General features: G+C 39.5%; 1 protein-coding gene across 1 annotated transcript in view; it reads right to left on the bottom strand.

Annotated features, from left to right (window-relative positions):
• The window catches only part of gad3 (glutamate decarboxylase 3), a 25,711-nt gene extending 11,060 nt beyond the window's left edge, over nt 1-14,651 (bottom strand). Inside the window, exons 1-8 of the mRNA XM_033649593.2 lie at nt 14,481-14,651; nt 11,013-11,120; nt 8,514-8,620; nt 7,456-7,591; nt 3,674-3,764; nt 1,881-1,993; nt 1,292-1,407; nt 37-116 (exon numbers count right to left, since the gene is read on the bottom strand). Coding sequence (XP_033505484.1) covers nt 37-116; nt 1,292-1,407; nt 1,881-1,993; nt 3,674-3,764; nt 7,456-7,591; nt 8,514-8,620; nt 11,013-11,120; nt 14,481-14,502 — 773 coding nt within the window. The 5' untranslated portion in view covers nt 14,503-14,651. The remainder of the gene's footprint in view (nt 1-36; nt 117-1,291; nt 1,408-1,880; nt 1,994-3,673; nt 3,765-7,455; nt 7,592-8,513; nt 8,621-11,012; nt 11,121-14,480) is intronic.
• Between the last annotated feature and the right edge of the window lie 1,662 nt (nt 14,652-16,313).

Here is a 16,313-nt window from a genome sequence, read left to right as displayed (position 1 = left end):
AGACATGTGTACTTTGTGAGTGTCTAACTTACCCACCTTTCATCACATTTCACCATGACCACATTCTCAGTGCCCATCCCCAGCACGGCTGCAGATTTCTTTACTGAATAGTGACTCTGAATGGATGAAAACACAGCTATTCATCTGTCTTAATTCAGAGACACTACAAATCACTACCAAATGCATTTAGCTGAAGGCAGTAGCTGCATTGTTTAGTTCCAGGAATAAATTCCCAGGTGCACATGTCAAGTGTGAGAGCGCTGCTTCTCTCTTCAGAGACTGAGCTGTGAATGTGTACCAAAGTCATGCCCTGCTCAGTACTGTGAGCTCTCTGAAGACCAACTCAATGAAATCCTTTTGTAACTACTTTACTGAAACCATTCATATAAATGCTTTGCATAAGTATTCAAGAATTCACAGATGTGTCTTGCTCTGAGAAACTGACTATAGGGCAGGCTTTTTTCAGTGAAGAGGCCTGTTTTTTTCCTGCTCTGTAGCACTTTGAGATTGCTAAAATGTAAAGTGCAATACAAATAAAATGTATTATTATTATTATTATTATAGCAGCTAAAATGTAGGAGTTTCTATCAGTTGATTTCCTGTAGATTTTAGTGACCCTTCATTCAAGGAAGGAAATACCCTTGTTGCCAAGGGCATAGGTTTGCATATGAACAGTAGGGACAAGTCTCCACCAATACTACCATTATTTGAGCTTGTTTGCATTATCTTCAAACAATCCTGTGCATGAAAATACGGGACAAGTCTTGTATTGGTTCAGAAAGGGACAGTGCATTTTATTTATTCAACATAGAATGATCCTGCATTGTGTCTGATCAAAAGTGTTGTCAGTTAGTTTGGGTAATTGATCTCCATTGAAGAGCAGCCCACAGTCGCTTAAGCAATTAATTTGTGTCCCCACCAGAGATAAAGTAATGGTTGGTAGACAGGAATGGAATTCATTTAATTCCTCCGTGCTCCCACTATAAATGAAAAACTGGTATCACTGTATTAAAAATATGATTGGATCAACTTATGATAAGGGTCATTGTTGTTAACTAACTTGAACTCAAATTTGTGCCATAAACAGATTTACATGACAAATTCCAAAAACACCCATGGCAGTGGCAAAATTCTGTAATTTTTTTTTATAGTTTTTTCAAATTTTGGTTAATGTTTTAGTGCTCAAACTCATCACAAGATCAGTGTGAGGTTGCATTTGATCACAGCTATTTAATCCACATACTCCTACAGTCTCAGAGGGCGTAATAGTTTCAGTGTGAGGTGTAATTACATGTTCTGAGGTGAAGAGGGCCAGCCGAGGCAAAGCTCCTATTCCTCTGGTCTTCACCTCAGGGTAGAAGTGATATCTGGCCACCAGGATGCTGTACAGGTTTGATATTGTGCCTCCTTTAGAACACAGAAAGCACAGTTTAAGGACAAGTAGCAGCCACAATCTATATGTGTGCTGTGCCTCTTTTCATTAGTTTGTTGTTGTGTCTCAGCTCCATACTACTAGTATACACTATAAACTGTATGTTGATACTGTATAATTTTGGAAGTTACAATTTAAAAATTTATTTTTGTGTTGCACAGTGAGAATCTGAGAGTGCATTGTTAGGGCAGCACATATTCTAACACATGCAATGCAGTTCCATGAAATACCTCCACAGGTGTACTAACTAAGAGTTCACACACTGACAACAATGGTTAATGTGTGGTTGATATATAGTAGTTGAACTTTCCCTGGATTTTTGAGGCAAAACAAAGGTGGCATTGAAACTGAAATTTTCACTGTCATGATTAACTGTTGTTATTAAAATAACAGTTCATCCCTCCACCCATTTCTGTCATTTCTGCCATACCTTTGTTGCATGTATTACCTGGACAGAAGATTCCATCTCCCTCATCATCAGACCACCCCACAATGCTTTGCATCTTCCTCAGCAGAACCTCCTCCATGAGGACAAAAACAGGAGACACTTCATATGTAAACCTGGTAAAGAAATGTATATTACATATTGTATATTATCATATAGTAAAGACAAAGAAATCACATTAAAGCTGGCCTCTTGTAAACATCTCATATTTAGTTTTCTGAAATTTAGTTGTATTAGAAAAACCCCTTTTTTCAAAATGTTCAGCAGTCAGTGGTCATTTTTTGTCGACTCTGGACTATTGCAAATATATCTTAAGAGCATCCCTTAAGCCCAGCATACACTGTGCAATTCTGAGCTGTCCCAGATGAAAGATGACTAACGTGAAAGGAACGTAGTGATATCTTTGGTTGTGGCTCTAAAATGGTGGTCCAATGTCACACATTGAGAGAGATTCAAGGATGGCCTCTGTCACAGTCTTCAAAGACATCAAAGACAGCCTGGGATAAAATTCTGACAGTGTCAGAAATTTGGGATGAACATCTCACTGTATGTGTGGCTTAGGACCTACGTCTACTAACTAACCAATAGAAGTGCAGCATGGAATAACACACTGGCGCTAAACCCAAACAAACAGATGAATAGCAGCTTGCCATGGAGGCAAAACATATTAAAATAAATGTGTGTGATTCCAGCAAAGAGGAAAACCTTGTGGAATTGTGGCAGCAGAAGCCTTGCCTGTATGATGTCTCCTCCAGCTCGTATCATGATCACAAAAAGAAGGACGGAGCATGGAAGGAAATAGCAGCAGAGTTGCAGCAGCCAGGTGAGCAGCCTAGCAGCTACCAAACACACACTCAGACACATCGCAGTATATAGTGCCCACAAAACTTTAGATTATTTAATAATGTGATCCTCTATGTTGTGCTTCACATTTGGAGAAGTAATATCCCGTGCAGCATCCTTGTACACTCAGTATGGGAAACTATTGCATTGTACATCGTAGCCTGTGATTCAGTAGGCTCTGTCATTGTACAGTCTGCATACATCAAACTTGATGTTGTACCCAAGGTTATTAGATCCATATTTCACTGTCTAGCTTGCATTAAACTTATAAGATTGCTAAAAGCTGGGAGTCTGGGAGGTTTATGATAAGTAAGGTAGTGTAAAGAATGCACCACTAAAGAGCTGAGTCCAGTGGCACATTTAAACCTGCACTTCTAGGAGGTTAATATGTAAAGAGCTGAAGTGACAGAGCACACAGAGCATGTGCAACAACTCAAGGAAGGAATCTGTGAACAATTCCCCTTCACTGTAGGAGGTAAGGTGTGGGTAAAAGTGTGGAATAAATGATGGAAAGTCACCCATTGTGAAAGCATATGCATCAAGCAGAGCACATTGCACACAATGTGGTACACTGAGGACCTAAAGGTGGAGACAGCCATTCTGGAAAAAGACTCTTGATATTTGAACTCAACACCCACTCAACACCCCTCCCATCAGTGCTCCTTCGGCAGCTTTAGTAATATTTCTTACGATCATGGCGTAGGTCCATTCCTCATGGGCAAAGACAAGGACATAAAAGAGAGAGACAGTAGCTGGCATAGTGTTGTATAACTCAGTCCAAGCCACTTGTCTCTCATTTACAGAGTCAGAGCTATGTATTAATGCCAGATTATTTTTTCAGCGCATGCACAGAAAAGACAGCTACAAACAGTACAAAAATACTTTTGTAAAAAGTACAATATCCCAAATGTAAACTACTTCATTACTTTCCACCACTGATGTTGAGACCTTACATGTTAGTGTTGGCTGTAGAGGTTAACCACTCGCCTGCTACACCGATCACATCCAGACCTGAAGATAGCTGGTTGAAGAAACGTGGATGGCCTGGAAAAACAAAAGTCAGAGGTCATAGGTCAGGAAATAGAGGGGGTGTACAATTGATGGGCTGCACAGGGGCTCATGCCTCATAAAGGCCCACAATGCAGGGTTGTTATTTTGTTTGCTTTTTGTAACTTAACTTGCTTCAAAGTGAATTTCCTGTCTGTCCTGTAACAATAATGATTACATTAAGAAAACTATATGTTTCTTCCCTACTGGTTTAAGATCCCAGATGTGGAGCTGAACCAACCTGATGGTTGAGCTGAACAGACTCTCCAGGCTCTCTACATTCATTTAACAGACACTGAAGTTTGATAACATGTTTGGATTCAATTTTGATCTGATTAAACTGTAAAATGGAAGATATTGATCTGCAGAGGTACTGCAAGACCTAAGCACTGAAGGTAAAAACATATACAGGACATAATTTCAGAAGCTGGAGACAATCACAGATATATGTCCAAAGGGAACAATTATAGCACTTCGAGCCCTTTTCCTCAAAAGCACTGGACAAATAACTGTGAGACTGTGGCATCTGTAGAGTTTAACTGTCAAAAGTTGAAACAAATCAAGAGCTAAGTGCGTACATCACTGTGACAGGACATGTTGTGTGAGCCCACTGTTGTATCCACTGAGGAAAATGTTGATGAATTACACAGATCTGGCAGCTCAATTTGAGGACAAGAAAGCAAGAAAAGTGACTTCCACATAATTAATTTAATGTATGGTGAGTCCGTCTCATTTGGATTACACAGCATGACAGGATTTCTTAGCTGCCATATTATATAACATGACAGTCAGAAAAAGAGATGAGTGAAACATATGTATTGCTGTATGGTGTTCTTGATGCTGTTTAAAAGTTTTGCAAATGTTTGCAGGTTGAATTTGATGTAGTTTGTGTTTGTGTACATAATGCTTTTGGAGGGGCTTAATGCTGCTTAAGCTAAGCATACTGCTGAGTGGAATATTGTTGTAGCGTCTTATTGTGTGCAAATTGTTAAGAAGTTGAAAACACATCACGTTGTTGTAATGTCAATCTCCATATAAAGCACTTAAATGCAATGCAAACTTAAAGCATTTTACTTCTTTGTACCCCTTCCTCGTTGATTCTGGATAGAGTAATAATTCTAAAGCTGTGAATAATTATATTTGGCAGATTTAGGGGCAGTAGTAGTAAATCATTTTTTTATATTCATTATTTCCTTAATTAATTATTTTGTTGTAAATTGAACTGTATCAATTTCACTTTACAGAACTAACTTTTCTGACAGATCATTAGTTTAGCTTCTGATTTTTGCGTGGCGTTTACCAAAGCTGGAAAGTATATATTGCAGTGCCTGAAAAGGTTCAATACCCACTGGTGCTGAGTACCAGCACTTCTGATTTTTGTCAACATGAGTACTCTTACTTCTCATTGTGAGCTGCCAGTTCCAAGTTATGTATGCACCCCTAAGCACTTGTGTGACTGGCTGCATCTCTGTGTAAACACATAACTTAACACTGAGAAAACAACACTGAGAGTCTCCCTGTTAAAATGGATGAGAAACACCAAAAGAAAAAAACAGGACCATACAGACACTTTACTTCCTGAGACCTGAGCTTTTGTGTGGTGTGCATTTACAATTCTCCTACCTATAGGACTTGAGACATGTAAAAAAAAAAAAAAAAAATTAAAACTAAGCAACTAAGCAGTCTTTGAAAAGTTAGTAGTTTTGGTGTGTAAAAAAGTCTGACAGCTGAACATTTTGTTCAAAAACAAAGACAAAAAATCAAAGACAAAAGACAAAAGAGCTGGTGGTGGATCTGAGGAGAACGAGGACACCAGTGACCCCAGTTTCCATCCTGGGGCATAACGTGGACATCGTAGAACACTACAAGTATCTGGGTGTGTTCATCGACAATAAACTGGACTGGACTAAGAACACTGAAGTCCTTTACAAGAAGGGACAGAGCCACTTCTATTTTCTGAGGAGGCTCCGCTCCTTTAACATCTGCCAGACTATGCTGAGGATGTTTTATGAGTCTGTGGTGGCCAGTGCTATTCTGTTTCCTGTGGTGTGCTGGGGCAGCAGACTGAGAGTAGCCGATGCCAACAGACTCAACAAGCTGATCAGAAAGGCCAGTGACATTGTGGGGGTGGAGCTGGACCCTTTGACAGCAGTGTCAGACAGGAGGATGCTGTCGAAGGTGCGGGCGATACTTCAGCATGGCTCTCACCCTCTCCACAACGCTCTGGTCGAACAGAGGAGCACCTTCAGCCAGAGACTGATTGCTCCTAAATGCACCACTGAGCGCCACAGGAAGTCATTCTTACCTGTGGCCATTAAACTGTACAACTCCTCCCTCTGATGATCGGACTCATTTGGCTATTTATAAAACAAAACAAACAATATAACTACTCATTCTCATTTCATTTATAATGCTACAATCATTTCATTGTATATTGTATATATTTCAGATTGTCTACTTTACTGTTTTATTATTTATTTTTATTTTATTGTCTACTTTAATATTTTATTTTATTTTATTTTATTTTATTGTCTACTTTAATATTTTATTTTATTTTAATGTCTACTTTAATATTCTATTTTATTTATTTCATTGTCTATTTTAGTATTTTATTAATATCTTCATCTTAATCTCTTGTTTCCATTCATGCTGTATTTCTATTTCTACTTTGCACGGAGCATTGGAACAAAAACAATTTCCCCCCGGGGATTAATAAAGTATTCTGAATCTGAATCTGAAGACTACATTCAGTGCAACATTTGTTTTTGTAACTCTGTGGGTTAGGGGTCACTGTTCAAGTCTCAAATCAAGTCTGTTCAAAACTGGTAATTACACTGCCTGTAAATGGCTGTGCAAAAGCAAAATTGCCAAAAAAAAAAAAAAGCATCATACCTGAAAGCTTTGTGATTTGTTCATTTTGTAACTCTAGAATGACATCCTCTACTTTAATCAATGATTGTTCTTTTTGTCTCTGGGAACTGTCTCTCACACCCACTGGCCTGTGTGAAATGCTGTGATAATCCAAAATAGAGTCCCAGTGTCTTAAAATGAGTACTTCCTAATTAACAGCTTCTTAGCTTGTTACTGTTGTTAACATTGGTCAAATTTGTATGCCATGTTAAACTGCAAACATCATTTTGAATTAATTAACATGTTTCAACACTAAAATTTGTTAAGGTTTTGTACCTTGTCCACTTTTGTGTCTGGATTGGCTGTAGACTGACTTGGCAGAGATGGCTGCCACCTTGTTTTTACATGAATAAGTGTAGTGTGCTTTTGCTACCAGTAGATGGCACAAAAAAAGTGTCCACGAATGAGGACAAGCGGTGTATGCTAGGCAAAATAAAGTTTAAGGTGCAGCAAAGCTAAAATGTAATCTCTTCATATGAGGATACAGGGACGCAGGGGGTTCAGCAACTTACAAGGCCTCCATTCTGAATGCTACTGCAGCTGTAACTGTGTAGTTAGAAGCTAGCTGCAGTAAAAAATACTCAGAGGCTTTCAGTACTGGTTGCGGCACCAACAGTAAGCCTCTCCCTTCAGCTGCCTGCTACTGTGGTCAAAATTTGGGCACTGGTTGATTGAAAAGAAAAGCATACATTTTGTTGCTTTTGTACAGTATTCGTGTTTATAATGTCATTTTTGATCACTTTTCTGTATTCTTACACACACACACACACACACACACCTGTACTGACACCATACTTGAGTGTGTCTCTACAGTCCACTAGTATCTGCTCCAGAGTTTCTGGATGGTCGGGCAGGTCCAGACTGAAGCCCTCCAGTCCCTCCTTTAGCTGATGAGGGTGGTGGAAGTCTAGGACCTAAAAAAAGAAAGGAGTTGCTGCTGTTATTTGCCATTATTTTACAATTTAAGCTCATTTGCAGATAGAATAGTGCTCAGTTTGGCAGGCCACTGTGTGGGGATAGCTCCACGCTCGCAATGTCAAGTTCTGCAAGCATGGGAAAACATCTATACACATGCCCATAGATGTGGGTAATAAAAGCAGGTCGGCACAAATCTGGGGGCTGTGTGGGGCTGATTGCCTGTTTGCCAAGTTCTGTTGCCATCATTTGAGGCGGTTGTTGCTCAGGAGGCAGAGCGGGTCGTACAGTATTTGTAAGGTTGGCAGCATGTAGTGTTAAAGCACTCTGAGTGGATGGACGACTAGAAAATGCAATTCAAATTACCGAGTCTGTCATTTGCTCATAGCTAGCGGAAGTATTATTATTGTTGATAGTTTTAATGCTTTCTGCTCTGTCCTTTCAAACTCCTAGCAGCCTATGCTGATTTCAAATATACATCTCATGAGATCTTGTGTGTTTTCTCTGACTGCCCCCCCACACACACAGGAGATACACTGTAAAATGTATTGGATCTCTCAATCCAAATCTGTTCTCTCACTGGATGTAGAGTAAATAAAAAGAACTCCTGGCACTCTGTGATCTGGGACAACATAACTGATGAAATATACATACCTACATGTATGTATCGGGCATCATGTGTCTTGCGCTTTCATCTGTTGTCTTTAGTTCCTTTTCATGTCTACCAGCAGTGCTCACTGACCCTGAATAACTGCTTCTGGAAGTGCATTGTCTTCTAATTAACTGTCTCTTTTTAAGTACTATGCTTTATTTTCATGCTTATATTTCCCTGTCAAGCAGATACACTGGACAGGCCTGAATGTCACTGAGCAGTGTTGAGATACTGTACAGGATATATTGTTGAGAGAAACAGTTTAGTACCTTGGAGCTCCTCTGAGTTGATTTGCTGATATAACTCAACAGGATGTTAAGTAGCTCCTGTAGAAATCCTCTGGTCATCTCCTCACCACCTGAAGCTGGGAGCAGGTCTGCGCGTGCGCACACACACACACACACACACACACACACACACACACACACATTTCTTTCAAATGACAGTTGTCTGAAAATGGAATGCGTTTGCATGACCATATTTAGTTTACAGAAGCTTTACAAAGCTGGCAGGAAAGAAGATATATTACTCATACCGTTGAAACAGAATTAAAGTGTCATTTTACCATCTGGGTTTCACTGAAATCACTGTCTCCTAGAAATCATGTTCATATAATTCTTATCACCTGCAGCAAATATGTTTTAACAGCAATATAATGCCGCTCGCATTACATTGCTTTTCAGGAATGAGGAAACATTTTTAAGGTAAGCAAGTTGCAAAATGTTAGCTGGATGCAGGTTATTGAAACAGAATGGATTAAAAATGTGTGTAGAGAATTGCATCATATTTTCAACCTAATACTATGAGGAGACTACAGGTTGATCATCAAATTCTTTATTTAAATTTTGATTTTGTCTGTCATTACCTGTGCCAGCTGGCCTAATTTACTTTAAAGGAACAGTGTGTAAGATTTGGTGACATCTAGTGGTGAGGATTGAAGATTGCAACCAGATAAAACTTATTCCACGTGAACTTTCAGTTAGGATTCTTTTAGTGATCAGGAGGTTTTAACCAGGAGCCAACCTATTCACAGTGGCCTCTACCTCTCACAATCAAATGGACCAGTTGATTCAAACTAGTAAAAACACTAAAAGCTCTTTCACATTACAAATGATTGATGATGATGTTTCTTTTATGCAGCTTGGCTTGTCGCAGACGCGTCGCTAGCCCAGCACCTCGTCGCTGTCCGATGAAAAACACATATCTCCACTTTTGACAATTTTGACTTTCTACACGCTTTGATGAACACTTCTGACACCCAATGGAGGTATGTGTTGAATAGATGATGTAATAAAACGTCTTTCCATTGGTCATTTGGATACCCAACGCTAACGGTTGCTAGGGAATATTATGGACCTAATAACCTACCGGTAATTTAAAGTGATTTAAATTTTCAAAGTGGCCAAACAGTGGTACTCCAATTTTTGGGTTCTGTCACATGATGCCATTGGGCCCAAAAATACTTTTTCCCATTGACTTATATTGGGAAAGAGACATCTGTAAATCAGTGGATACATTTTTTTGAGCTTCACAACTCACGCAAAATGACTGGTTTCATTATCAAGATTTAATTCATTTGGTGTGATAACATTTGGAAAGCCTAAAAGAGCCACAAGGTGAAATTATTTCATCCCCAAGTTAGCAGGGATCTTAACCAGAAGTCAGCTGCTCGGCTGGTGGAAATTCGGGCTCCATAAGTGCGCCTGCTGTATGAGCCCAGATATGCAGAGGCAGCACCAATCAACCAGGTAATTTTATACCACAGATATGGACCATTTTTCACTTAGTGCCCCACTGAACAACTTTCACAGGAATGAATGGGACCCCGCTGCCAGTGCTGTACCTGCCATAGATGTAAAAAGAGAAGTGGATACAGCACTGGAGGCGAGGCCCCATTCATTCCAATAGAAGTTGCTCAGTGGCACATATGGCCAAAAACTGCCAGCTGCCGCATATAAAATTACCCGGATGATCAGTGCTGCTTACACATCATTGGGCTAATAGAGTAAGCATACTAGAGACTTCTGCTCATTCAAGCTGACTACTTCTGGTGTAGCCCTCCACTAATTTGGGTGGATAAAATCATTAAATCATGTGGCTCTTCTAGACTCTCCAAATATTATCAGACTGAATGAATTAAATTCTGAGAGTAAGACCTATAATTTTACAGGGGTTGTGACGCCTGGAAAAATGTATCCACTGATTTACAGTCGTCTCTGTCATAATGTAAGTCTATGGGCTTAATGGGATCATGTGACAGACCTAAAAATTATAATTCCACTGTTTGGCTACTTCCAGGCTATTGTTCATGCATCACTTGTCTACTGTAGAGCATTCATGACTATCCAGCTGTGTGACCTAAATGTCTGTAGGTAGCTTGAGCTACAGATTTATTTATAGTAGGTGTTTGAGGTACTATGTAACTATGTAGTACTCTGTTTTACCAACTACAGTATTAACATTTTCCAGCTTCTGTTATGTGACATGGCCCAAAATCATTTTAGATATGAGCCCAAAACTAGCATTTTATGACCCACTGAAGATGCATTAAGTTTGGTTTACAATCATCCTCTGGTTTGAGCCTCAATAACAGAACTGCTTAAAGACAGGAATGTTCACAACACCTTAACATGCTTAACATGATCAGTTTACAACTTGATTGGGTTTGTCAAGGAGCATGTGACAAATAGAAGCCTCTAGTCCTGACTGCCCCTCAGACCGTCAGGAGGACCAAATCTGGCACAACTCTGGACAACCTTAGCTCTCACCTTTGCTGTAGATGTTGCTGAAGTCAGCAGGTGTCTGCCGTCTGTGTCTGACTGCTGCTGAGTCGTCCTGCTGTTTGTCCCCCCCAGATGATTTATTGATGATTCTGTCTGAAAGCACAAATCATATGTTTGTCAGCAAATATGTCTTAGCTAAGTCTATGGGAACAATCATACTGTATCTGATCTGAATAAAATGATGTGTATTGTTGTGTATGGTGTGTGTTGTATTATTTGCCAGTGTCAAAGACAGATTTCCATTTTATGCAAATCTAATGGACAATAAAGTCATCTGAATCTGAACTGGTTGACAGCTTGTCTGCCAGACCTCAGTTTTAGGGCATATTATGTCAAAACTTTTTGGAACCAACAGAAATGTGCCCGTAGTACCAAGTATGGGAATTTGTCAAGTACAGAAAGTTGACATTAAGCGTCATACGTTGACTGCTTGTGTTCACATTTGTCTTAATTTTTTAATGAATAAAGGTTTTGCAGAGAAGTAACTTCTATATTCCTTCGAGAAAGGCATAAAAAAGGGAACAGTAAGGTGTGGAACAGTAAAAATTTTCTCCTCTAGCACACTGTTTGGCTAGGACTGCACACACTCTGGTACAACTCTACCAGTAATCACCTATTCACCATCGAGGGGGACCATTTTCAGTCGATATCATCTGTGTTTCAACCCTCCAGGGGCATTGTGGGGGAAGAAACTTGGAAATTTGAACAGCTAGACTGACCATTGTAGAGGTGGCATATGATTGAGATACGCACAAGAAAGGCACACAAACTATGACTTTTTTATGTCTTCTTTATGATATAATATGAGACTCTTTTTATGACATATTTTACCATGATGTGATTTGTTAGATACCACTGTACTTTCACTTTTTTATGACTTTTTAATGACTTACTATCAACATTGTTTAACAGTGCTAAATGGCTGAAGTGGCAGAGCATCATTCCTGTGCACTCTGGCAGCACTACACCCTTGCTCTGCTCTAAACACTCCAGCCTGTTCTTTTTTTGTTCCGGAAATGTTGCTTAAGCAGTGCTCAAACATTGACATAGTTTTCCAGCTTGAACATGACACACCTAAAAAAAAAAACAGCCTACACACAAAGGCATACTAGTCTGCTGCAGAGCCATGTACACAGCTCTGGCAATGAGAAAGGACTCTGTTGCCTATTTTTAGCAGGTTTACCCGTGTTTCAAAAACTGTGTACAGGGGCTAGATTTGGTGGAAAATGGGTATAGGATCACTGTCTGCAGTGGAAAAGCAAAAGAGATTTTCAATTTAGATTCCTCTGGGTACTGGAAATGCAGCTAATATGCAGCCATCGTACAGCAAACTTTGAAGACCTTTATTTCAAAATCACAGCTTGGTTACTGTGTTATGTGAATAATCATTATGTAATGTGACTGATTTTGCTTAATATTTGGAGTAAAAAACACAATACTGATATCATTAAAAAGCCAAAAATTCTCTCTTTCTAACACTTAATAAAACTAGATTTTTTATTGATAGATTGGAGGGGACATTTTCAGACACTTGCCAAGCTGCAATCCACTGTGCGAGAAAGACAAACAACAAAACCAAAGCTTGACATTATTGTGTTCTCAGCAGTTCTCATTGCTTTTTTTCCACCAGGAATAGTGCCATGATACGTGGTTATTTTTTTTACTGAGACATTGCTGCTATTCCAGCAGGGATCGTGCCCCAAAAACCAAGTATTTTAAACCAAAACATCATCTTTTCTGAACTATGACTGAGTGTTGTTTGTGCTTAAACCTAACCATACATTAGCCACAGCAGTGTTGAAACATCTGCTATATGATAATGTGCTAATGAAACATATCTGTGGTTTGTAGGCTGTACAGTGTCAACATTATTTTGGAGAGTGGGTTGAGCTAACAGTTCTTTTCATCATCAGTGAAACTCCTAACTATTTTCTCAATTATTTTTATTGGTTGTTATGTCCATAGCAAAAACATGGACTCTAGGTGATTTTTTCAAATGTCTGTTTTGTTCGATTGACAGTTTAAAACCCAAAGATGTTCAGCATACAGTGAGTGTGTTTAAATGGACATGAATACACCGTTTGTGATCAGGTTTTTGGAGTATCCTGTTTATGCATCTGAGCATGTAAACACCATATTCTGTTTATGAAAATCCTGAAGCTTGCTGGAGTACTCTGAAAGAAACCAGAATGTATACGAGAAATAAGAATAACCTAGTTCTTCAGTGCTCATGTGAACACTATATCCCAATTATGATCATAACCAGGATAAGCCCCATAAATGGGTTATCCATGTCCATGTAATCACACTCAGATTATAAAACAGAGGAAAACAGAAAATATGCATATTTGGAGAAGCCAGAACGAGCAAATGTTGGACATTTTTGCTTGAAAGATTACTCAAACAGATAAATCAGTTGTGGAAATAGTTGTTAACTCAAGATGTCAGGGTAGTCTACTCTGACTTTCTGATGACCTTCACCTGTCCCACTGATCATCTGAGTCTTCCAAGGTTATTTCAAATCAAATATGCTGTCTGTCTGTCTGTCTGTTCTCTCTATCACTCTATCTTTCTATCAAGGGCACATCAAGGGCATTAGTGGTCAGGATATTTATCTCTTAAACACTTTGCATATTATTCAAATGGATAGAAGTACAATATTTTAATGATCAGCCACCAATGCTGCTTACTATAGTATGAACTGAAGTTAAAGTACATTGAAATTTAAATTACTTTTTTTTTTTACTTTAAATTAAATTTCTCATAAAGTAATTTTCTTTTTCTCTTTTTTTTTTTTTTTTTTTTACAAATGTGTGTGGGGTGGGTGGATACTGCAGAACATTTCTGAATTCAATGACAGTGTTGATATTTTATAATATTTTAGAAAGTTTAAAGTCACTGTCGAACTGTTGGGAAATGAGCTGCTGTTCATAATGTCTGCAGTGATTTCATTACTTCACTGTTTTCACTGAGGTGTCATTTCTGTCTGATAAAATAATTGTAAGCATCAAACACGTATAAACATCAAGTGACTACATGATTGCATTTACAAGGCTGTTTCCACTGTGCATTTGAAATCTGTTCCTTCTGGCACTTCCACTTTAGCTGGAATTCTAACTGCTGTCATTGCTTACACTGGAACTGACAATCAACTACTTTTCATTTTGTAGTTTAATGAGAGATTAACTGCCTTCAGAGCTAATATTTGACACTTCATCTCTCCATATATTTCAACTTCAATTCTCAAACTTAATTCTAATTCTTTTTTTTTTTTTTTACTTTATTTTATATTGTATTTTTACTGCTTCATTATTCCAGGTTGTTGAAGACATGCTTTCAAACAGCAGAGCTGTTATGCATTATACAGTTCATCTAAAGGCTTAAATCACTGCACAGTTCTGGTTAATTCACATTTACACTTTACTGTGTATTATACAGAGTCATCACTCTTACCTGGCAGCTGTAAGAAATCCATATCAATACAAATCAGTTCTTCAAAGATGGTTCACAGCAATTTAGTTGACTTCCACTATAACTACTCTTTTGATTTCATTGAATCCTCTTTGCTAGAAATACTCTCTGTAGGTAAACCTGGCAGCCTGATAGTTGCTTAGAAGCCTCCAACAGTAATTCATCCAATCTGAGAAAACAGACAGTGCAGTGTCAGGCTTCTGCATTTAAAGGACAGCAGGTAAAGGGAGGTGTGGTCTGCAGCCAGCTTTTGTCCCTGAATAGCAGAAAGCAAAGAACACCTGATGCTTTAGTTATGTATTATGGTGCCATGCCAAGCTATGAGTGTTTCTCCAGCTCAGTGTACAGTGTTATGTGGAGGTCCACCCAAATAATACAAGAAAAATAACACCAAAAACAAAAACATATTTTCTCACTTTTCCTTTGTTCTATCCAGCAGTGCATAAAGTTAGCTGGACCAGACTTTGAGGTATTCCTCCGAGAGTTTTCTGCCTCCATTCCCATACAATGGAAGAGAAAAGCATTTTGCTGGTGTTTTTCACAGCAGTGAACATTTTGATATTTAAGCATTCACATTTTTTTAAGATATTTTTAGGGCATTTTTGCCTTTAATTGACAGGACAGTGAAGTGTAAAGGGGGGAGAGGGAGAGACATGCAGCAAAAGGCCACAGGCTGGACTCAAACCCGGGCCGCTGCGGCAACAGCCTTGTACATGGGGCGCCTGCTCTACCACTAAGCCACCAACACCCCAGCATTCACATTTTTAAAAAGTCAGTGTTTATGTGTCTTTTCACCCTGTTATGCTGGATAATACACTGTGTCCATATACTCAGCACAAAGTCAAACATGTTCTCAGTGGATTTTGTCCCTTATCATTGATTCTGTTTGTGATATTCATAGACAGGATCTCTAGGTGCAGCCAGGATAATTTTAGTGTTCCGTTTGGGGACCTCAGAATTGCATCTCTGCTTTTTGCAGATGATGTGGTTCTGTTGGCCTCATGACCGTCACCTTCAGCATGCACTGGGGCAGTTTGCAGCCCAGTGTGAAGCAGCCAGGATGAAAGTAGCTACCTCCAAGTCTGACGCCATGGTTCTCTGCCAGAATGCAATGGATTGCCCACTCTGTTTTGGGACAGAGTTGCTGCTCATAGCGAAGGAGTTCATGTATCTCAGGGTCTTGTTCATTAGTGAGGGTGGGATGGAGCATGAGATGAATATGTGGTTTGGTGCTGCGTCTGGCAAGGCGCAAGGCAAAGCTTTTGATTTACCAGTCCATCCATGTTCCAACCCTCACCTATGGTCATAAGCTTTAGGTACTCACCAAAAGAGTGAGATCATGGATACAAGCTGCTGAAATTTGTTTCCTCCATAGGGTGGCTGGTCTCAGCCTTAAAGATATGGTAAGGAGCTCTGACATCCAGAGGAAATTCGAAGTGAAACTGTTGCTCCTTTGTGTCAAAGGGGTGAGTTAGGTGGTTCAGGCATCTGATCAGGATACCTCCTGGGTGCCTCATATTTGAGGTTTTCCAGGCATGTCCAACTGGTAAGAGGCCCCAGGACAGAGCCAGAACATTCTGGTTGGATTACATATCTCCTTTTGCCTAGCCTGGTTCCAGACCATAGACCCCGCCCACTCAACTGAGTAGGCTTGCATCTCTAGTCTGGCATACTTCAATGAATTTGCGATTTATCTCGTCCAAATGATGGACGGACCAATGAACACTGGGGGTCTAGCGATTAGCCAATCAGCGCCACGTTGATGTCAAGCTGTATGCCGGTGGGTAACTGGTGAGGATAGCAACAATGGCGACC

Source organism: Epinephelus lanceolatus, chromosome 12 (genome assembly GCF_041903045.1).
Source record: "Epinephelus lanceolatus isolate andai-2023 chromosome 12, ASM4190304v1, whole genome shotgun sequence".
NCBI lineage: Eukaryota > Metazoa > Chordata > Actinopteri > Perciformes > Serranidae > Epinephelus > Epinephelus lanceolatus.
Note: the sequence above shows the minus strand (reverse complement) of the source record. Positions and strands in the feature narration are given on the sequence as shown.